The following is a 24285-nucleotide window of genomic DNA, read 5'->3' on the forward strand; positions in this document are numbered from 1 at the left end:
GAGATGAAAATATTATCAAACACACTGTTGTCTGACTGCATTTGACCACAGGGCTGCAAATACCCTCATTTTGGCAGGCTAAGCTTTACCTCTATACCTCTGTTAATAAAGCCAAAGATGTCATGTCTTTGTACTAAACTCCTCAACCTGTTTTGTCACCTTAAAAAAATTGTGTTTATAGACCCGTCAAGTTTCTCTGTTCCTAGGTTCCCTTTAATATTGTGCCATCAGTTTATTTTTTTTTATCACCTCAAATGTATTACTTAATACATTTTCTATTCTAAATGTTATTTCCCCTTTGCTTGACCATTTAACCAGTTGCCCATGTCCTCCTGTTACTATCATCCTCACTGCTAACTACATTGCTGATTTTGTGTCATCTACAGACTTTTAAATTATAATCTGTATATCCAAGGTCCAGTCAATGTCAATTTTGGATCTTAAAAAGAGCAGTGAATCAGAAACTGACCTTTGAGAACACCACTGTATGCTTCCCTCAAGTCTGAAAAATAACTGTTCAGCACTATTCTCTTCTTTCTGTCCCTTAGCTAATGTTAGTCATCAAACTACCAATACCCCTTTGATCTTATGGATTAGTAGTGGTTTATAAATGATAGATTTTTTTTAGGACATAGAATAATTAAAGGTATAGTTTTATAATGATGGTGCATTAAACATACTTTTGAACAGCACTGAGATTTTTCAATTATTAAATTTACAGGCTGCATTGCAACACAGTGACACTGTCTGACAGAAGCCAAACAGACAGAACAATTTGGCACTGAGCACATAAGGAGATATTAGGGCAGGTGACCAGAATCCTGGTCAAAATGGCAGGTTTCAGTGATTAAAGTGATTGAAAGAGAGAGGAAAGGAGAAGTTGAGGGAGGGAATTCCAGATTTTAAGACCTTGGCACCTGAAAACAGTCACCAACAGTGGAACAATTAAAATCAGGCAATATTAAGTTACCCGGATTGAAGAAGTGCATATATTTCAAAAGGTTTTAGTGTTGGAGAGGTTACAGAGACAAAGAGGAGCCAAGCATTTGAAGGCAAGATGAAAATGTTAAAATTAATGTGTTGTTTATCCAGTACCCACTATAGGTCAACAAGGGTGGTCATGGTTGAACAGGAACCAGTTGCAAGTTAAGTGATCGGCAGAGTTCAAGATGTGCTTAAAATTTATAGAGTTCAGTGTAAGATCTCAGAGTGGGGAATATTGATATCATTAAGTCTATGGTACAAAGTCATGGATGAAGGTTTCAGCAACAGTGAAGCAGAAGTGAAACCAGGTGATGTTGTGTCGGTAAAAATAGACAGTCTTAGTGATGGAGCAGATGTGTGATCAGATGCTCATCCCAAAAAGAATGAGAACAGTCTGATTCAATCTCTGTTGCAAGATGGAGTCGGTGGCTAGGGAGCAGAGTTTATGATGATGGCTGAAGACGCCAGCCTTTATCCCACTATTTACTTCAAGGAAATTTTATCTCACTGTACTGAATGTCAGACAAGTAACCATATAACTTACAGTTGATGGATGGTAATCAAGAGAGGTAATGGTAAGGTAGATGCTGACTGTTGTCATGTGAAGACTGACACTGCGTCTCTAGTTGTTGCTGATGGACAGCAAGTAGATGCAAAATAAGAGAGGATGAAGATTAGATCCTTGTGGCATTCCAGAGATAACAGTGTTGGAGAGAAGTCATTATAAGTGATTCTCTGGCTATGATGGAATAGATGAAACCAAGTGAGTTCCATTTGGATGACAGTGAGGAAGTGTCAGAGGAAGATACGCGGTGTGGTCAACTGTATCAAAGACTGCAGGCAGGTTGAAAAGGACAGGACAAAAGTTTACCTTAGTTACAGTCACCCTTGCTGGCTGTTATTTCTGGATTGGCATCTCACTTGCCTTGCCACATCACTACCCAGTAGCCAAAGTGCAGCCCTATTATCCAAGGACATTAACAGCAAGTTGTGAATCAAATCAAAATAGTGATCTTGTTTAAAAATTTGAGTGGTTTTGGCAGACATATACTTCAATTTTTAAAAAAAGGACTTATTTTCCAAATTCATACTGCTGTTTGAGAATTGGGGTCACACCCATGATTCCTAATGTGTGGATCAATGGATAAAATTCCCCACCAGTATGAAATTTTTAAGAAAAAGCAGCCCTGCAATATATATAGAATTTAAAAGATTAAAGTAATTATTTTATCCTTGCACTGAAAATGTTGAAATTCAACTTTAGGAAGGATGAAAGAAAGACATGTTCAGACCATTTTTCATATTTTTCAATCCCTTTCCCCACTCCAATTTAATTTCATTTTCATTGGTTCGTAACATTGTAAGAAACAAAGCTCCATTTGCTAGTTTGTGTTGGTCTGAGGCCAGAACTGCATTTGCCTTTAGAATGGCTCTGACAGGATGTGAATGCCAAATATTGCTTACCATTTGAGAAATAGTGAGAAATTGTCTGTATTCATCTGGGTGGAGGTGATCTCGGGGAGCACCTCATATAGGCCAGTATTTTCCTTCTGCACTCCAAGTCAAGTTTGCTTCTCCTGGATCGACAAAACTCAACAATTAAAATTTCCGACAATTCCTTGAAACACTCGTTGGACGGAAGGGTCTGTTTCCATGCTATATGACTCTATGACAGTATGTTTGCTCTAACTAGGTGGAGCATGCAAATCCAGGTCTGTTGTCTTGCCTGTAAATCAGTCCTAAACAGTGTGCCTCAAACAGGCGTTATGTTTCTTATTAGCTTTCTATGCTTGTTTCAGGTGTGGGTAAAGCTGCATCAGTTTTTTTATTCCTACCCAGCACGGCAAGTGACATTTCCCTACTGGAAATATTTCATCATCATCATCATAGAATCCCTACAGTGTGGAAACAGGCCCTTTGGCCCAACAAGTCCACACCCACCCTCAGAGCATCCCACCCAGACTCATCCCCCTAATCTACATATCCCTGAACACTACTGGCAATTTAGCACGGCCAATCCACCTAGCTTGCACATCTTTGGATTGTGGGAGGAAACCGAAGCACCCGGAGGAAACCCACGCAGACATGGGGAGAATGTGCAAACTCCACACAGACAGTCACCCAAGGGTGGAATCGAACCCAGGTCTCTGATGCTGTGAGGCAGCAGTGCTAACCACTGAGCCACTGTGCCGCCCAAATCCATATCCCTACATCTCTACATTGGGTACTCCATCCAAATAGTATGTGGAAAAAATAGGTGCTGTACAAACCAACTTGTAGGCCACTGAAACCACATAAAAATATCAAAATTTGTTTTTACACAATAGATTCAATAAGGGAGAAATTACAATAAATTACAAACAATTTCCAGAGCAGAAACTTTTGAGGGTGAATCTGTTTTTTTTAAATCTTAAATTACAAATCAAGTTATTACTTGCTATAATGTCGGGCAGATGGGACTTGTGTAGTTTGGGATTACAGTTGACATGGACTGGTTGAACCAAAGGGTTTGTTTTCATGCTGTATAACTGTATGATTCTATGAATATCTGGTGGAAAATATTCATATTTCGTTAGTATATAATTAAAATGTATTGATTTATTAACTCAGCATTCAGTTGCAGTGCATGATGTACTATCCATATTCGATGAATAAAAATGTGCTTTGCAGCAATAAAAGCCAATAATGGGTATATTAAGATCCATTAACATGTGGATATATGGCTGGAGAATGGACAAATCACTGTCATTAATTGTTCTCCTTTCCTTTCTCTTATGCAATAGCTCCCACAGGCTAAAAAGGTAATATTTTGATTCCATTCCAGTTGATGTCATATATTCATTGATGCCAATGTCACTGCCAGTTAGTTCAATCTTGTTTAATTGTGTCAGTGTAATCTAGTTATCCTGGTCAACTACAGAAAGAACGAAGGACTACATATATAAATACGAGTGAATTTTATTCACCCTTTTAGGAAAATGTAACTACCAAAATAGTCACCGTAAAAATAACCTAAATAACTTAAAAGTCTCATACTAACATAGAAATCTTTTAACTTAGGAGTCCAACCCTTCTTGCAGCATTCATCTAAAACATTTCAATATGATACAGAGATAGTAGGAACTGCCGATGCTGGAGAATCTGAGATAACAAGGCGTAGAGCTGGATGGACACAGCAGGCCAAGCAACATCAGAGGAGCAGGAAGGCTGACGTTTCGGGCCTAGACTCTGCTCCTACGATGCCGCTTTGCCTGCTGTGTTCATCCAGCTCTATACCTTGTTATCTCAGATTTTCCAGCATCTGCAGTTCCTACTATCTCTGATATAAGCTGATGTTTGCTTTCCTGCTCCTCTGATGCTGCTTGGCCTGCTGTGTTCATCCAGCTCCACGCCTTGTTATCTCAATATGATACAAGTGGCTTTTGCTATCAATATTCTCTATCATTAACAGTACAGGCTCAGATGAATGGTTCTGGTTTCTCTCCCTGTTAAAAGTATTAAAATTCATAAAATGTCCTCTGAAGGATTTGGACATGCATGGTTTACATACAGTCATCAACTTTCTTAGCCATAATCCAAGGAATCGTATTTATCGGATAGATATTCATGAATGCATCATAAACCCCTGCCTCTCAATAGGAAGATAGTTAACTTCTAAGAACAAGTGAGTTCAATTTTTTTGACTGAAATCAAGAAGGTTCACGACCATCACACTATTTTACAGATACAAGAAATGACATCAAATGTGTTTCTCAGATCTCACTATGTATTTTGGAATGATAGTTAGACATATACTGTAGTGCAGTACAGGATGATGTGACATTCTTGAAAAACATGGAGATGTGAATGACACAATAGTTCCTAACTATCTTCAAAATAAAACATTCCTCTTTCTTTAAAAATATATAATGTCTCATATCAGTATCATGGGTGTAATCTTCAGTTTTGCACCCTAAGTGTGGTGTCAGTTTAAAAGCGGGAGTTATTTTTGCTCCAGGATGGGTCAGGTTGTCTTGCATGATTATGTGTTTCTTAGCTCTTTCTGTACACTTCAATGCGTAGAACACAAAATCTTATAGGACTGATGGGCAGGAAGTTCTCACCCAGCCCGAACCTGTGAGGGTCAAACTTTGAGTGCCATATTTTACAACACTTCATTCTCTTCAAGCCGAGGCCACAACTCAACCTGTGCTGGTAAACCAAAGGACCCTTAATGGACCCAGACAGACCAGATCATGGTAGAGGATGGCATATCATTTTAGGGAGCAAGAGTGATTGTCCCGAGCAAAGGTTGCCACCAGATACTGGCTGAACTACACCAGAGTCATCCAGGGGTGTTCAAAATGAAGATGTCAGTAAGAAGTTATGTCTGGTGGCCAGGATTGGATGCAGACATAGCTGCTTTGGTCTGGCAGTGACCACTGTGACAACAAGGACAAATATTACTGCCAGCATGTCCCCTACATTCATGGGAATGGCTGGGTGAACCCCGAACCCGGCTACAGGTCAACTATGCACGTCCTTTCATGGGCTCAAAATTCTTAGTTATTGTGGATGACCACTCAAAGTGGCTGGATATGTACAGAGTTTGTTCATCAAACACGGGGATGACAATAGAAAAACTGCACACATCATTTGCAATACACGGACCTCCTGAAGTGTTGGTCACAGATACAGGCCATCATTTACCAGCAGCGAATTTGAGTATTTCCTAAAGTTGAATGGTATTCAACAGACAAAGACAGCTCCATACCACCCATCACCCAATGGTCTGGCAGAAAGAGCAGTCCAAACTTTGAAGGTAGGCTTAAAGAAACAGCCTACAGTTTCAACAGATAGGGACAGTTTTCTATTTCATTTTGGGATTACCCCTTTTGCAATTTCAGAGAGAGTTCCAGCAGCATTGCTAATGGGGAGAAAACTCTGCACCAAGTTAAATCTGATCTTTCGGACCCGGGGGAGCAGAGGGTGAAACAGCATCAAGAATGCCAATGCTGGACACAAGACTGTGCTAAACAAGAGAGACAGTTTACCTCAGGGGATGACGTTTGGTGTAGGAGCCACGGGAATGGCCCTGCATGGGTAAGAGGCATGGTCAATGCGAGGTCAAGTCTAGTGACATATAAAGTTCAGGTCAGTGCAAAAGTCCTGAACAAATATGTGGACCAAACGAAAGCTGCAAACTTGGAAACGGCGCGGGAGCAAATCATGCCCTTCCTTGACAGCCTTTCCAATTGTTCTGGAACCTGTGGGATCTCCCTCTCCATTAAGCATTGAAAATGCCTTAGAATCTGAGATGGACATGGCAGATGTCATCGCCTCAACACCTTCTCCAACTGAAGAAGAGTGAATTTCTCTTGAGAGGCTGTGGGTGCAAGAGGCGAGCAACTATGCGTTACATGCTGCCTGTGTTCAAGGAAGTGTTTAAGGAACCTGATCCACGAGGAGCTACGAAAAAAAACAGAACTGGCTTTTGTCCTAGGACTCAAAGGGGGAACAATGTAATGATTGTAATGAGGTCAGTCAGATGGACATCATAGAATATGAGTTCCCTGATTGGGGCTGTTAATCCTGTCCCATCGGGGGGCCCTGGCTGACAGATAAAAACAGGAGTGTCAGACATCCTGTTCACTCTAAGAGCTGCCTCTGAGGGAGCTAGATCAGTGTCAAGGATTTTTGACATGTAAATGAAGGGTGGCACTTGGTAAAGTGGCAAAGAAGTTCAATGCCACTCTGATTTTCAGTGCCACAGTTACAGTGCTTCCTCCCAAGTCACGCTGCTGAAGATCTTCCTGTAGAAGGTGACAGATGTGGGTGGTGGCATCCCCAGTTTTATGAAGAACCCTCTGACATAGGTGTTGAGTTAGTCCACACCCATCCAGCTCCCCATGCTCATACTTACCCTGATACCAAATCCAATTCAATTACTGCTTCAACCTCAAGCACACTACATCATTGCATTCAGTGCCCTCTTCTCAACATGCAAGGCCCACCCTTCTTTCACCTCCCACCACTGTTACTCTTCCCAGTTGTCTCATTCCATGCCTCCAAACCTTCCTTCCACCCCAACCAAACATGACATTCAAGTTACATTCAGCTCATTCCTAGCAACCTTCGCAACCTTAGCCATCCCTTTTCTACTCAGCCTTGTTTGACTGCCTTGAACAGCTTTCCTACCATGATCTAATCTGGCCACCTTGTTTAGTTGCCTGGAGAGGCTGCATTTCTTATACGGTAGCCCTGTGACCGGAGAAATGCCTTGCAAGACCTGTTCTGCAGGAACCAGACGTTTAATGAAGTCTCAGTAAGAGCACGGCACAGTGAATATCACCAGACTGTCCAGAAAGAAGTCCACGCCATCAGGCACACTCCTCACATGTACGTGAAGATGTGTTTTACTGACTTTTATTGTGACCATGACTGTAACTTCAGCTTCACTAGATAGCAAACTGTCCCATTCCCTGCTTCATTTTGGGTCTATCCCTCTTGCAATTACAGAGATAGTCCTAGCAGACTGGAGTTACAGTTTATGAGTATTTGTGACATGTTAATGAATGTAAAAGCACTGCTAGACCTTTACCATCAGGAGGTCAACTCAACTGAAACTTTCTTTAACTTATTACTAAAACCAGAAACACTATGCACGTGAGGGTATCCAGCTTCACAGTGCCATCTCCAGCAGCTCTATGAAGCTGATTATTTTAGCCTTAAAGTTTAGATCTGTGAAATAAATGGTGTCTCTCTTCGATCTCCCATCTTCATTCGCTTTGGGACAGGAACTTGATCAGAAGGATTCCCAGACTTGATTGGAACTATACATCACCTCCAGGGCCTACCCATTAGTACCCATTTGTAAATTAGCTGATTCACTCTGTTCATTGTGTTTCTTCAGAGGGTTGCAACTTGCTCACAAAGCGACACTGGTGCCAACTGTCAGCCTGCTGCAGGCAAGTCTCATAGGGGAACCCATTAGCTTACTAATATTCAGGAACACTGTCAAATGAGTCCTGCGACCATAAGCCTCTTACAGTAACAAAGTAACATTGGTTAAAATGTAGGTCTCCTCTACAACCATTAAGCCTCCTACACATTATGTTGTTCATTTACACTGAGAATCATTCACTTTTTTCCGACCAATTACTCTGCATGTGTCTCTGTAAATTGCAAAAACTTCACATCAACAACAAAGCTGACAATTTTTCCATTATTGAAGCTAACCATGCATTTGCTTGGGAACTATTCTTTCAGTCTTAACCCTTTACTTCTGTTACAGAGATTGTATGTTCTCAAGTGGCGACCTGATTATTCCAAATGAAATTTAGGCTGGAAAAGTGTGGAATATGTTTGCTGTGTGAACATGAGAAAGGGCCAGTAAAGAAGTTGGTGTTCTGCAGATGTTCATAAGTGAGAAGAGAATGCTGTGTTTGCTATTGTATAGCCTTCTGCTACACAAGGCATACTTGTTGAGCTTCTTTCACTGATTCAGCTCATGCAGAGGAGCTGACAACTTTAGCAATCTCTCTCAGTGCCAGGTACATTTTAGGACCTTTTCCAGCTGGAAGAAGATGTCTCTCCTTACTCTGACCTCTTCTGTATGACCTCAGTGAGGCTTCAGACACCCCTGAGAGGCACTGTCTGCTGCTCATGTCAATTGTTAGTATTCTCCCCTTTAGTCAGAAGGGGGATCAAATCCAATAGCACGACTGAGCACAGAAAAATATAGTCTGATTGCAGTACTCGGGGATAGCTGCACTGTCAGATCAAGGCCCTATCTGCCCCTCATATGGCTGTAAAAGCCTGAATGGCATTTTCTCAATGAACTGCAAGGCAGTTACCTCCAGTTGCTCTCAATCAACAATGCAAAAATGCATTATCTAGTTATTATTATATTACAGTTTAAGAAAGCTGAAATATGAATTGACTGCTGCTTTTCCCATGTCATAACACACAATTTATGCGCTGCTTGCATTAGAAGCAACAGACAAGGCTTACGTTTATTATTTTGCAGTAAATTAAATATGTATTTGCAGCAACGATATAACCATTATTGAAGAAATTCCAATGGTGAAAAGCTCACAGTGTTGGTAGTAATATATTAGTATGTACAGAGAATTGTTTAATGAACAGGAATAAAAGTTGGGATAAATGGATCATTTCAGGTTATAAACTGTAACTGATGGGGTACCCCAGGGATCACTATCGGGGCTTCAATGCTTTACAATCAGTGAAAGCATTGATGATGTGACAGAGCAGCATTGTAGAAAATTTGCTGATCCCACAGAGTAAATAGGAAAGCAAGTTGTCAGGAGATCACAGAGGTATGTAGATTGTTATGCAGATAGATTAAGTGAATGAGCAAAAATTTGGCAGATGATGTATAATATGGGAAGTTGTGAATATTATTTTAATGAAGAGAGACTGCAGAACGTTGCGGCACAGAGCCAAATGATTCAAGATGGCGGCGGAGTACCGGCTTGCGTGCGGGCTCTTGCTACAACTGTACAAGGCATTGGTGAGACTGCACCTCCTGAAGGCTTGTGTACCGTCTGGTCTCCTTATTGAAAGAGCGATCTACATGCATTGCAGACAGTTCATGGAAGGTTATTAAGGTTGCCTCCAGGGATGAAAGGATTTCATGAGGAAATATTGAGCAGGTTTGGACAATACTCGTTAGAATTTAAAAGCAAGTGTATGTGACTGTAGTGGCAGTATAGTTGCTGGGGGAATCTAGAAATGTGGGTATAGTTTTAGAATAAGAAGACTGCCATTCAGGATGGAGATAAGGAGGAGTTTCTTCTTTCAGAGAGTTGTTAACTTTGAAATAGTCTAACTCAAAAAGCAGTGAAGTCTGGTCCATTTATTATATTCAAGGTTGAGTTAAACAGATTTTAGATCTGCAAGTGAGTCAAATGTTATTGGGGCGGGCAGGAAATGAACATAAAGTCACAATCAGATCAGCCACCTTATTTAATGGTGGAGCAGGCTCAAAGGGCAGCATGGCTTCCTCTTGCTCCTGTGTCTTATGTTTACCTTCTTATGTTTACTTTCTTAATGTTTATGGTCTTATAACAAAATTCCAGATTAATGATTGAAGATTGATAGTGCTCTCTGTACAGGAAAACATTCTGAACTCTTGCTGGTTTAATTTGTCAATCCTTTAGCTATTCAAGGCAATATGCAGACAAAAACCTTTCAGAGATGTTCTGCAGTAGCTGAAGTTATGTGAGATGATAGAATGACTGCTAGTGCCACCATCTGACACTACTTCAAACATTTAAGAAGCCTTTGTGAAGTGGAAGAATCAATGAACACCTTTTGAGAAAATACTTCCTCACCAGACACCCCTCCATTCATGTGACTAGTGCTGAGCATCACAATTGGATGACCTGAAATCTGCACGGTGTCTCTTCTGTGGATAAAGCACTTTACAAGTCCCCCAGTTTGTCAGTACTAACAATGATAGAATTCTTCACCTGGGTTTCCACTGTCCCAATGCATTAATCATAACATTCATGAAAGAACAAAACAGAAATTGCTGGTGAAGCTCAGTAGGTCCGGCAGCATCTGTGGTGGTGGCATCCACTGGAAGTGATGGATATGGTGGCTAATGATCCTTTGAATGTGGATACTTTAGGGCTGCTGCTGTGGGAGGGGAAAGAAAGGGTGAGGGCTGAAGTGTGAAAGATGAGTCGGACATAGCTGAGGTCCCTGTCAACCATGGTGGTGGGGAATCAAGGCTTGTTGTCATACAGAATTCAAACGAGGTCACATGACTTCCCCCCTCCTCCATTTTACCTAAAATTAGAGAGACAGTCCTGCACATAACAATCTTAGAAATGTTATGGCATATTACAATTGGATGTTCTCCCTGAAACAGATGCTAGCCAATCAGAAGTGGGCAACTCTTAATGTACCAATAGTCCAAATGTGAGCCATGGCTATTGTTGGTACTAAACAATGGCAATGAGTTGGAGAGCTGTGGTGGATCAGCACTTTTTAAAGTGTTTGGGAGGGCAGTGGGGGAATTGTGGTTTTGAGAGTTCAAGGGCAACATTAAACCATTTGGAATTACACCTTGGAAGACCCTTCCACAGACCCAGTTATGGAACATCTTCCTCAACCACTGCCAGCGATGCAGAGGATCCTTCCTTGCATGGTAAGGGCCTTCCTTGCACTCAGTAAGAGGCATTGGTTGCCCACTTACAGGCTTTAATTGGCCATTGGTGGACAGGCCAGTCAAAACCATCCACGCTGCTGGTATAATTGTGGGACAGGCAGGGAAGGGTTTGGGTGGTAAACAGGTGGCCTACTAGATTTAATGTAAGCTACTGCTTTCAAACCCAATAACAGATGAGCAGCTTATTTAAATTCACTTAGCTTAAACTCACTCCCCTGTATCTCAAATCTCATAGATTCCCATCAATTTTGTTCCGTTCTTTTTGAATAAAAACTCAACCTTCATAAACATTCTGCTTAATTTTTAACACGGAAATAGTTCACCCTGCTCATCGCAGCAGTAGCTGTTTCTTCCCCAAACATCAGTTATTACTTTTGGGTACCTTTATGTATCTTTCATGTCCAAAGAAGTAGCTGTCTCCCTTTCTGTCTCAAGGCGACAAAATTCACTTGACTTTCAATACGCATCGTTTTCTTTCCCCATTACAACCTGATCACATGGGTCTGTCTCCAGACAGATGTTTAGTGTGATTACATCTCGGTCTTCTGAGCATTCTGTTTCTATTCTATTAAACAATATATTTTAAAACTTAGTTGTTTAAGTTTAATATTCATAATACAATCAAGCTGCTTTTAAAAATAGTTGCATTTTAAATCTATTTGACTTAATTATTTAAATAGTAACTGGACTGAACTACATTTCAAAAGGCTAACCACATTGAACTTTTGCATGCACGCAGTTTCTAACGTTTTGTGAGTTTTCAAATTAATTATAAATATAAATAAATAAATCAAATTAAAAATAGATATAAATTATTATTTATATGAATGGTAAAAAAGCATTTTATGAATTACATTTTCCTTACCTAAACTCAATAACAAAAGAATAAGCAAAATAGAAAATGGTTATACTCGTTTTCAGTCAGTGTTTAAACTGTTAAATACAATTTTCATTTTCAGATATTTAAGTCCTTCTGGATGAAAATTAATCCAGGTAGCAATTAGCTTTAATTGACAAAACTACATCAATTTAAGAAGATATATACTGTTTATGCTTTACTTTGCAGTAATCTGAAAATGAACTACTGAGCTCCAAACAGACCAAATGACGTCACCTGTTTTAAATGAAGCTTTCTAATTTTACAACTCAGTAGTTTAAAATTGTCTTGTCCAGTGGCTGTTGTGCAGGTTGAAAACAGTATGGTGTGTTTCCCAGCTGGAAATCAAAAGGATAGAATTTGAGTTTTAGGTGGGAATTAAGTATTCTTTGCAATAAAATCAACAAACAAAATACAGTGGGTTGCTAGTATGATGAATATATATAAACATGACTTTTAAATGTAGGTCAAATGTGGGTAACAGAACTAGTTTAACATATCAACATTATTGATTTTATTCAAGATTTATTTCGGTATGCACTGGATAATTTATGCTAAAATTCATATGAAACCTTAGTTTGGAATTCAGCATTCTATAATAAGCGCCTTATGATATCTAAGGTACAACAATTGGTTCATGATTTGACTACATTTACAAGAAACCACTTGGTAAACAGTAACAGAAGGCAAAATATGCTCATCCGAAGAATGATCATGATACTTCATAAGACATCATAATCGAAACTCATTCAAGCCCTGGAAAAACACAAGTGGTTGGAATTTCTTTTTCTGTTTTTTGACCTTCATTCATGCCCTCTGTCACAAGAGTTGTCATTCTGCTTCAAATACTTAATTTGATTTAGAGCACTGTATAGCCGTGCATGAGATTATAATATGTCAGCCTTTACTAATGTTATAAGTGTAAGCTCTAAATGGAAAGCATCTGCATATAAAAAGAAAATCTACTGTTCTGGGACATTCATGGTTTAGATTTGCTTTCTATAGTAGAAAAGACTACACTCAGTAACCTAGAAATGCCATCAGAATAAATCTTATCTTTTGGACGTTTACAATGTCTTGTGAACTTTGTCTAAAATTTAATTTTGTTATCAATACATTAATAATACATTACATGCTTAACCAAATATTGTATTTAAATATTTGCAAACTGAAAAATGATCATTTTCCCCTTACTGTTTTGGTCCTATCTTTCCTTTCGTCACTGAAATCTTTTGTTGTGTTGTCCTTGGAATAACCTTAAGTATTTTTGGAACTGGTACAATTACAGTTGGAGAATATGAAATAGATATATTCAATAGTAGAATTGTAGCATATTGTAGGCAGTAAACAGGTTTTATTTTACTAATGTTCTGAGTGACAACCTCACTACTTCTACTGGTGAACTTATTCAACATGAAATTGTTTATATTACTAAAAGAGACTAAAGCTAATGACAAGTGGAAAATATGTTATGCAGTTATCACATCACTTGGAACAATAACTCTTACCAATTATTGCAATATTCAGGAGAGAATTAGCATCAGCTGATAAAATGCTTTGCTTCACAGCTGGAAGTATGATAGAAATGAAGCTTCAGCACAGGGGAATTAACTGTTGAATAGAGAAAATAGCTTTAAAGATTTCCTCTTTGAAAGCAAAACTATTTCATGTTAGCAATCATAAGAATGGACACTGTGACTTTAATTTTCTATAAAGTAACCATGATTTCTCCTAATTGTACTCTTCACTCTTTAGACTGTTGCTGATTCTGAGCGAGTTCTAATGACAACAATTGCAATGCCTGTGTTTAGCAAGAAGAATGAGACGGTGAGTATGCCTTGCTTGTGATTGACAATAGTACAGAAAATATTTTGGGGGGAAGAAGGCACACAGATTAAATGTAATCTGCAATAATGTGGGGAAACACTGGAAAAAGTCAGGCTGCTTTCATGTACATGTTGGCATCAGCTCAGAAAAGTATTGTAGGAGGCCAGTTGCCTATTTTCCAGCCTGCATTTGCTCTGTGGCTTTTTCAGGTGAGAGAAAGAAAATGTGGGCATGCTGATTATTAGGCATTAGATTGTTCAGTGAAGTGAAATAAATTAACAGAAATAAAATATTTAAACATTGTTGGTCAAGGTTAAACAGTGAGATTCTTTCTCTGGGAAATAACTGGATGTATGGTTTTCATATTTTGATAGCGCACACAAGGTATTCTTCTGGGTGTGGTCGGAACAGATGTTCCGGTGAAAGAGCTTTTGAAAGTTATTCCAAAGTATAAGGTAAGATCACATATGTAGCTTCTTTGACAATCATGAAAATATCAATTCTCGTACAAAGAAATTAAAAACGATCTGGGTGGAATTTTCACAGTTGAATGGCCCTGATTTCTTGCCATGTTATGGAGAAACCCTGGAGAAACTGGCCACCAAAGTTGTGGCAGATGATTAGAACATAGAACATAGAACATTACAGCGCAGTACAGGCCCTTCGGCCCTTGATGTTGCGCCGACCTGTGAAGCCAATCTGAAGCCCATCTAACCTACACTATTCCATTATCATCCATATGTTTATCCAATGACCATTTAAATGCCCTTAAAGTTGACGAGTCAACTACTGTTGCAGGCAGGGCATTCCACGCCCTTACTACTCTCTGAGTAAAGAACCTACCTCTGACATCTGTCCGATATCTATCACCCCTCAATTTAAAGCTATGTCCCCTCTTGCTAGCCGTCACCATCCGAGGAAAAAGGCTCTCACTGTCCACCCTATCTAATCCTCTGGTCATCTTGTATGTCTCTATTAAGTCACCTCTTAACCTTCTTCTAACGAAAACAGCCTCAACTCCCTCAGCCTTTCCTCATAAGACCTTCCCTCCATACCAGGATTGGGAAAAAGAACCTCACTGGAATTCTGCTTAATTGCATTTTTATGTATTATAGCCATATTTCTCAATGATTAATAAACATTTACATTAAAAATTAATGTGGAAATTTAACAAATATATTAAATTAAGCAGTATTAAAATATGTTTGGACCAACAAACATAAATGAATGATAGTTGCATAATAATGTAGATAAATGTAAGGTTTCAGTTTGACGGAAAAAGCAACTGGGGACCTCATACATTCATCCCATCACATATTGAGATTACCTTTTGATTTTAGCTTGGGCCTGAATGGGAAGAGGTTGGTGGTGTCACATTGACTTTCTTGCCTAGCCAGAGACCAGATGAACATCCATATCTCATGAAACTTTTGCCATCAAGAGGATTTGGCTACAAATCCAGTGGTTAGACTACGATCCTTGCGATGGTCTTTGTTAATGGTAGAAGTGCTAGAAACCTGGAGAAGCACAACTTATAATATCACTAGCAACAAAAACAGAAGTTGCTGGAAAAGCTCAACAGGCCTGGCAACATCTGTGAAGAAAAAATTCAGTTAACGTTTCAGGTCCGGTGACCCTTCGTTAGAGTTCTGTTTTTGTTCCTGATTTACAGCATCTGCAGTTCTTTCGGTTTTTATTCTATAATATCACTAAGTCCTGTTGTCAGGGTAACCAAGCACAAAATTTCTGTATATCACAAAATTAGAACTTTAAACAGCCCTCACTAATACAGGATTGTCAAATGCACAGTACCCTCTTCATGTTTAAATAGATTGCTTCAACATCATATTGAAGATAATTTATGAATATAGACCGAATCTTACAAATTAAGGAAATCAGTCTAAATTTAAAGGGATAAATATTTCAGAAAGAAATATTTCTGGACTTGAGTGTGATCCTTTAATTTGTTATGACCGGAAGGGGTAAGAATAATTGGCTTTTTTTAGCTCTCTCTCAGATGATTGGAACAAGTAATTGTATTCTTTTTTAATGCAATTATCACACTTCAAATATTATGAAATGAACTAGATAAGAATGAAGAAACCAAATTACAAGGTTTTTGTTGAATGGAAGAAAGAGGAATTTTATACCTACTACCCTAAAAAGTAATAAAAATGTGATACAAGTACACACTAGACAGAGGTAATAACCTTAAACAAATAGTGTCCACACAGAAAGTTGCTCAGGAGCAGCTTTTGAAAGGTTGTTCATTTGTGAGTTCTGGATGGTGGCTTCTTTCTGTTTGAAGCAGGATTCTTTACTGGCAACTTGCATACTAATGTGTAACCTCCAAAAATCAACCAAGAAATACACATCTGCATTTCAATGCACTGTTATAGAGATGTTAATTTCTGCTCATACTCATCCTTGTTTATTGATGATTTCATGATGTCCTGATCCCAGCTGAAGGAAATACTGGACAAGTTGGATTCCAGACTGAAACCTGGCTCTGTAGACCTTTTGGTTTTCATATAGAGAGACAATTTGATGAGGTCTTATCAAAAAACAACCAGAAATGCAGATTCTGCCCTTTTTCTCAGAAATCAACCCCAGTGAAGTATAACTCCTGTCTTCACTTTAAAATTTCTTACTAAACTGATGAGATTGCAACTATTTTCTTTCAATGACTTTCTGCACATACCATTGTCTCACCCCAAGACGCATACTACCCAGGATAACTCAGTAATTTTCCTCACTGTACTGTAAGAAATAAATTCAATGCTTTGACCACTATTAAGATGCTGAATGACACAACTCTGTGTGGAAACAGGCCCTTCGGCCCAACAAGTCCACACAGACCCTCAGAGCATCCCACCCAGACTCATCCCCCTTTAACTACACTAATCTCGGCAAAACTGGCCCCTGTTTCTGGCCCCTGGCCTCTCCTCCTTTAGATAGTAAAATTTGAAGTCCAATAAGCAACAATTATCTCACCAGATAACTTGTTGAGTTATTTAGCTCAGTCACATGATTTCTTAGAATGTCTGTCTTTTGCTCCCTGTTTCAAATGACTTTCTGACTCTCTAAAACAAAAGTAGGTCAGACCTTCACATCATTGAAAAGCAAAAATGCATTTATCTGTCATTTAGAATCCATGTTTCTATGACACAATGATGGATCAGAACCCCAAAAATCATGCAGATTTATTGAATCTTTAATTCTAACTTCTTCTTTTCTAAAAGAAAGATGTATCAGCCAAAAGATGACTGCAATCAATGACTTTCTGGCAGATCTATGCGGACTTATGGAATGCCAAACCTGTACAAAGTCAGGGAAACTTCAGACAGAAAGACTAAAAGGCAACAGATAATGAGAGGCTGCCTAGAATTATAGAATTCCTACAGTGAGGAAAGAGGCTGTTCAGCCCATCAGTCTGCACTGACCCACACAGACCCAGTCCCCCACCCTATCACTGTAACTCTGCATTTACCATGGCTAATCCACCTAGCCTGCACATCCTTGGGCAGTATGGGGTAATTTAGCTTGAGAACAGCCATTAAACACCAATGACTCTGCAGTGACTCTGAGTGCTACCAGCCAATTGCCATTGAAAGGAACAGAGAATAAAGCATTTTAATCAATCTACAAAGTTAAGAATCTTATTCACCAATGTCAACACTTTCACTACCATTGAATGTCACGGCCAAAATGTTTGATTTTACACACTTTACAAAAGACGCATTTTGTAAATGTACATGATCTGTACATTTGTGAAAAACTTCTATCACTTTTTTGGACTTACTTCTTATTCTGAATCTGTGGTTTTAGTTTTTTCTTGTTAGTTCTTCTCCTGTTCAATAACTAATAACTGACCCTTTTGTTAATCCAAGAAAACCTGATTAAATTGGCTCATTTCAAAACATAAATTCATTGGGTGTTGGAGAAAATTATCTACAAGAGAAGGTATCCTTTTTAAATGTAACTTGTTGCAACCAATTTTGGGTGTGGGTGAATAAAGAAGGAAAGACCAATCATCCATCCTCATCCGGGAGTATATTGAATTGGGGTATTCCCCTCTGGAGCAAAGAATGAAACCTTCCCAGAGGCTAATGGTAACAATATTATAAACATCCATCAAAATAGAGTTTGGCTCAACCTGGTCAGATTGAGAGGGTTTTCTTTAAAAAAATAACAATGTCAAAGAGTCATTCTGGAACAATGGTCTAATTCAGCATTGCTCAACCAGCAAGCAACTGTAAACCAATGTGATGTTAACGGAAAATTCTTTATATTGTCGTGGTTTGTGACACATGGGTAAACATTGAATGCCATTAGTTCAGAATAATCAAGGATTGATTTTAGTTAAGAAACCCAGAGGTTAAAACCTTTTAGTACAGTTCAAAAGAGACCTGATTGGTGTCGAAACAAATTTAATTTCCTATCTTAACAAGAGTATAGTACAGTTCAGGTAAATCACAATCACCTCAATAGAAGTTTATGAAACTTCTAAACTAGGAGAGTTTGGTTGAAAGTCTGCAGGTCATTAAGACTGAGAAAACAGATGCTGTCAGATTTGCGAAAATTTTCTAATGAAGATCGAATGAGTTTTAACTACCAGAACTTGTAAGATAGTACTGTACTGCTATTCCGATATATTGTCGTTCAGCTAGGAGTGTTTTCCCCAGGTTTGATTTTTAGGCATGTTGATTTGCCAAAGGCTCATAGAATTATCTCCATGGTCCATGGCATAGAAACTGTCAGGACTCAGTTAAGTAGAACCCTAAGGAGTTGAGACATGATTTGCTTTCTCTGGACTTGAATCTGTCTGTACATTGATGGTGTGGGATATAGGTTGAAAATGTTGTCTGTGTGTGTGTGTGTTTCTAAACTGTATTCCATACTTTTTTAAAATTTATTTCTTCTGCGTTACCCTGCTTAAGGCAGTGACAAGGAGGATAGATAAAGGGAAAGCAATAAATGTAATATATTTAGATTGTCAGAAAATGTTGATAACATTAGACTACTTGATAAGATAAGAGCCCTGTACCAGAGGAAGTATTTTAGCCTGGATAGAACATATATAACTAATTAAAGACAGAGACTTGCAATAAGGGGATTTTCAGGATAGCACCTGTAACTAGGGAAAAGCTTTTCACTCAAGAGGGTGGTAGGGCCTCAAAAGCATTAACTGGGAATGTAATTGATGTGAGAAACCACATAACCTTTAAAAAAAGTACCTGGATGAGCACTTAAAATGTCGTAACATTCAAGACTATGGGCTTAGTGCTGGAAAGAGAGACTAAAGTAGATTTTGTGCATTTTTGGCAGTTCAGACTCGATGGACCAAAGGGGCTCTTCTACATTATATGATTGTATTGATTCTACGCTGAACTAACATATTTAAAAAAATCTATCAAGCCAGATTTCATTCTGGGATATGACTTCTCCAAGAGTACCATCAGTTGAGATTATAAGAAATGAGAGCTCTTGCCTGGGATTTAAAAGTCATTAAATTTAAGAGAAGTCTGTGTCTCTTTTAAACAAACAATATACAGAAATGCTAACATAAATTTGAACTGTTGTGGTGAACTTCATTGCACATATTAGATTTTCAAGAAGGTTTTTGAATGTTGCTATGAGTTTCCTGGGAATAGACGACATAACAGTGGATTCCTAGAATCTCTACAGTGTAGAAAGAGGCAAGTCAGCCCATCAAGTCTGCATCAATCCTCTGAAGAGCATCCCACCCAGGTACATCCTCCCACCCTGTCCCTATAACCCCACATTTACCATGGCTAATCCATCTCACCTGCACATCCCTAGACACTACTGGGTAATTTAGCATGGCCAATCCATCTAACCTGCACATTATTGGACTGTGGGAGGAAACCAGAGCAACCAGCAGAAATGCACGTAAAACATGGAGACAATATGCAAACACCCCACAGTCACCCAATGCTGGTACTGAACCCAGATGCCTGGAGTTGTGAGGTAGCAGTGCTAGCCACGGTGCCAACAGGCCACCCGAGGAATTGAATCCATGTCCCCAAAGCATTAGCCTGAAGTTCTCTATTACTAACCCAGAAACATTGCCACTACCTCCACTCCTTATCTGAAATTATTTGAAATCTTTGACTAAGCCGAGAGAATTAGCAGATAAATTGAAGGTAGATGTAAAATCAGAATCTTGTAAGGAACAGATGCTTAAAATGATTCTGTAACTTTTAGAATTGGAAGAAGGGAAGCCTGAAATTGAAATGCTGCAGTTAACTTGCTGAAATACAGTTAGAAAGAAAATTCTTCCTTGATTATTAATGAAGAAGCTCAGATCATATGAGATTCTGAAAATTTAATTTCAAAAGGGGCGCTATTTCCTTATTCTTCAAATCAAGGAGCTAAACTAATAAAGATAATGAGATCCACTGGAGCAAGTCAGTCATTGATACTAATTGATGATATTGTTTGACCTCCAGAAGGGTTAGTGAAGGACTACATTTTAATTGGAGGTATACATGGAAAGTCCAAGGCAGTCCCATTATACAGAGTGTGATTAAAGAATGGCGTAGTAAATGGAAAAATTGTAGTTGAATTAATGAACTTAACTTGGAAATTAACTGGACTGGTTCAAAAATATTGGCTTCACTGAAGGTCATGGAACAACCAATGGAGGTAAAAGAAATTGAGATACTACACAATAATATCCTGGATTGTTTCCGATTGTGTTGTGACTCAATCTTAGGCAACGGAAATAAACACGAAGGAGCATGAACATCAATGAAAGTAAGGGAGATGACTTAAAATTTCAAGACTCAGCTGTAATTTTCAAAAATACAAATAGAAATAAGATAATGAATATAGAAGATGAGGATGACTAGTGCAGCCCATCTTCTTTAATAAAAACACTAAACAGGGAATCCAAATTGAGAGAGTTATATCAAATGGGCAACTCAGAAATTGTTTCATAACCAATAGCTGTATATTATGACCTGAAAGACACAGTACTAGTGAGTAAATAGAGAAGAATGGAAGGTTTCAGTTATAAGGAGAGGGTGGGTAGACTGGGAGATTTTCACTGAACCATAGAAGGTTGAGGGGTGACTTTATAGAGGTTTTTAAAATCATGAGGGGTATAGATAAGGTGAATAGCAAGTATCTTTTCCCTAGGGTGGGGAATTTCAAGACTTGGGGGGGGTGGTATTTTTAAGATGAGAGGAAATAGATTAAAAAGAAATGACAGCCAACTCTTTTACACAGAAAGTGGACACTCATGATTCATCACCGAAATTGACTTGTTAAAAGGATGCTGTCTAGTTACATTGTCTGATAGAACCAGAGAAACATTGGAAACATCAGCTGGCTTTATCAAATCAAAGTCATGCAGTTTGGATTGAAAATTGCACTTGCAATTTTCCAACAGTTAAGCAATAAGTCTTTGTTGGAATGTATAACTGTGAAGTTTATTTCAACAACTTAGTTGTATTCATTCAAACCAGGGAAGAACATTTACATGAACAGAAACAGAAGTTGCTGGAAAAGCTCAGCAGGTCTGGCAGCATCTGTGAAGAAAAAATCAGAGTTAACATTTCAGGTCCAGTGACCCTTCCTCAGAGCATTTACATGACTTGATTAGACTGTTTAACCAGTTACAAAGGTAATTTGGTTTCAAATATGGTTAAAAGTGAATTTGTCAAAGCGATGTGGCTTATTTGGGCCATACTGTGGACAAGGGCAATGTACCTCCTAAACAAGTGAAAGTAAGAGCTATTTTGGGTTTTCCTATGCCTTGTACAATGTCAAATTTTGTGCTGTGTTGGCATAAGGTGGACTTTAATGGAAATATGTTCTGAACTTCAGCACTTTTTCATGGTTCCTTTGGTCAAATTTATTGAAGAAAGGCAGAAAATTTGAAAGGATACAAGAATATCAGGGGGCCATTGACAACTTCAAAGCTGTGCAGTCAACTTTACCAGTCTGAGCTGCATGATGAGAAGCCATTTAATCAGGCCGTTGATGGCAGCAACATCAGTGTGGCCGTTTTCCTACAAGACCATGAAATAGAGATTGAACACCCAGTCAGTTATTTGTCAAAGTAACTAAATGCATGCCAAAAGAAATATTCAGTGATAGAGAAGATAACACTGGATGGAATCATCCCAGTCTCTGAATAATGTAGACAATGGCAAGTCAGTTGTGAAAATAAAGCAAGCTTGGAATAAATGAGATTCTGAAGGTGGAAAAAAGAAAATCTGATTCTGCAAACATATTTTGAATGGTGCAATGATAATCTTGCTAGTGCATTGCAAGAGGAATAATTGCATATATTTGCATGCTATTAGTGTCTAATCTCCCCTCATTGATTTGCATTTTCCTATTCTCCCATACACCAGAAAGAGACTAAACAGTGACAATACCCAACAAAAATGTCAGACCCATTTCCTCACACCTCAGTTGCACCAATAGGCCTCAACATTGGACAGCAGTCCTCAATATCTCGGGTTATGGTCCATGACCAGTAAGCACATGTATCCACTCCATCAGCAGAGGTTGGCCCTGGATACATACCAACTTCACAACATCATCATGGCACATCTCCAACACACTTAGAATACAGTTCATCACTTCAATTTTTGCACTTTAGAGCACACAAGCACCTTTCATTATAATACTGCTGCCAAGACATTTTGTACACAGGGACTAGCACCTGAATCATGATTGGACCATGATGTATCTCAGGGCGACTTGATTGCTCTCCGGGCACCCACTTAACTTGGATTTTCAAAACATCTCTGCATTGTCTTGTCTTTCTATGCGTTACCACTTCATTCAGAACTTAAAGCTTCACATCACTTCTGTTTTGCATTGCTGTTTAACACACAAAGCATAACAGCATGTCGTGGTGTCAGCAGAAATCATGTAAAGAGATGGACATGTTGTTGTACAGCTTTGTGCTACATCTATGTTACATTTACACCATGTTCCAGCAAGTTATGGAGTGAACTTGAATGACATACAACAAAAGGACCATGTCTCAAAGTCTTTAGTCCTCAGCCAAGTCAAGGGGCTCAGCCTGACTTCAATGGTGGGGAACAATGCATGAGAGATAGTAGGAACTGCAGATGCTGCAGAATCTGATATAACAAGGTGTAGAGCTGGATGAACACAGCAGGCCAAGCAGCATTATAGGAGCAGGAAGGCTGACGTTTCGGGCCTAGACCCTTCTTCAGAAATGGGGGAGGGGAAGGGGGTTCTGAAATAAATAGGGAGAGAGGGGGAGGTGGATAGAAGATGGATAGAGGAGAAGATAGGTGGAGAGGAGACAGACAGGTCAAAGAGGCGGGCATGGAGCCAGTAAAGGTGAGTGTAGGTGGGGAGTTAGGGAGGGGATAGGTCAGTCCAGGGAGGACGGACAGGTCAAGGGGGCGGGATGAGGTTAGTAGATAGGAGATGGGGGTGCGGCTTGAGGTGGGAGGAGGGGATAGGTGGGAGGAAGGACAGGTTATGGAGGCGGGGATGGGCTGGGCTGGTTTTGGGATGCGGTAGGGGGAGGGGAGATTTTGAAGCTTGTGAAATCCACATTGATACCATTGGGCTGCAGGGTTCCCAAGCAGAATATGAGTTGCTGTTCCTGCAACCGGGTGGCATCGTTGTGGCACTGCAGGAGGCCCAGGATGGACATGTCATCTGCGAAATGGGAGGGGGAGTTGAAATGGTTCGCAACTGGGAGGTGCAGTTGTTTATTGCGAACTGAGCGTAGGTCTTCTGCAAAGCGGTCCCTGAGTCTCCGCTTGGTTTCCCCGATGTAGAGGAGGCCACAACGGGTACAGCGGATGCAGTATACCACATTGGCAGATGTGCAAGTGAACATCTGCTTGATGTGGAAAGTCTTCTTGGGGCCTGGGATGGGGGTGAGGGAGGAGGTGTGAGGGCAGGTGTAGCACTTCCTGCGGTTGCAGGGAAAAGTGCTGGGTGTGGTGGGGCTGGAGGGGAGTGTGGAGCGGACAAGGGAGTCACAGAGAGAGTGGTCCCTCCAGAAAGCAGATAAGGGTGGGGAGGGAAAAATGTCTTTGGTGGTGGGGTCGGATTGCAGATGGCGGACGTGTCGGAGGATGATGTGTTGGATGCGTTGGATCCGGAGGTTCGTGGGGTGGTATGTGAGGACGAGAGGGATTCTTTTTTGGTTGTTATTGCGGGAACGGGGTGTGAGGGATGAGTTGCGGGAAATGTGGGAGACACGGTGGAGGGTGTGTTTCGTAAGACAACAGTGCATTTTTTTGGGGCTAAGGTGGTAAAGTGGGGAGATGAGCAGTTAAATAAAAGGGTCAGATGGAAACGTGGTGTGAAACAAAGCTGATGGGTAGACAGGGAGAGAATGCAAGAAGGGAATATCAAAACTTCGGAGGTCACCTTCAATAAGAGGCTG

At 39.7% G+C, this 24285-nt stretch overlaps 1 protein-coding gene across 1 annotated transcript in view; it reads left to right on the forward strand.

Annotated features, from left to right (window-relative positions):
* Positions 1 to 24285, forward strand: part of cacna2d3a (calcium channel, voltage-dependent, alpha 2/delta subunit 3a) — a 791006-nt gene that overhangs the window by 502378 nt on the left and 264343 nt on the right. Inside the window, exons 14-16 of the mRNA XM_048606724.1 lie at positions 3768 to 3785; positions 13794 to 13865; positions 14240 to 14320. Of these exons, the coding sequence (XP_048462681.1) occupies positions 3768 to 3785; positions 13794 to 13865; positions 14240 to 14320 (171 nt within the window). The remainder of the gene's footprint in view (positions 1 to 3767; positions 3786 to 13793; positions 13866 to 14239; positions 14321 to 24285) is intronic.

Source organism: Rhincodon typus, chromosome 16 (genome assembly GCF_021869965.1).
Source record: "Rhincodon typus isolate 14 chromosome 16, sRhiTyp1.1, whole genome shotgun sequence".
Classification (NCBI taxonomy): domain Eukaryota; kingdom Metazoa; phylum Chordata; class Chondrichthyes; order Orectolobiformes; family Rhincodontidae; genus Rhincodon; species Rhincodon typus.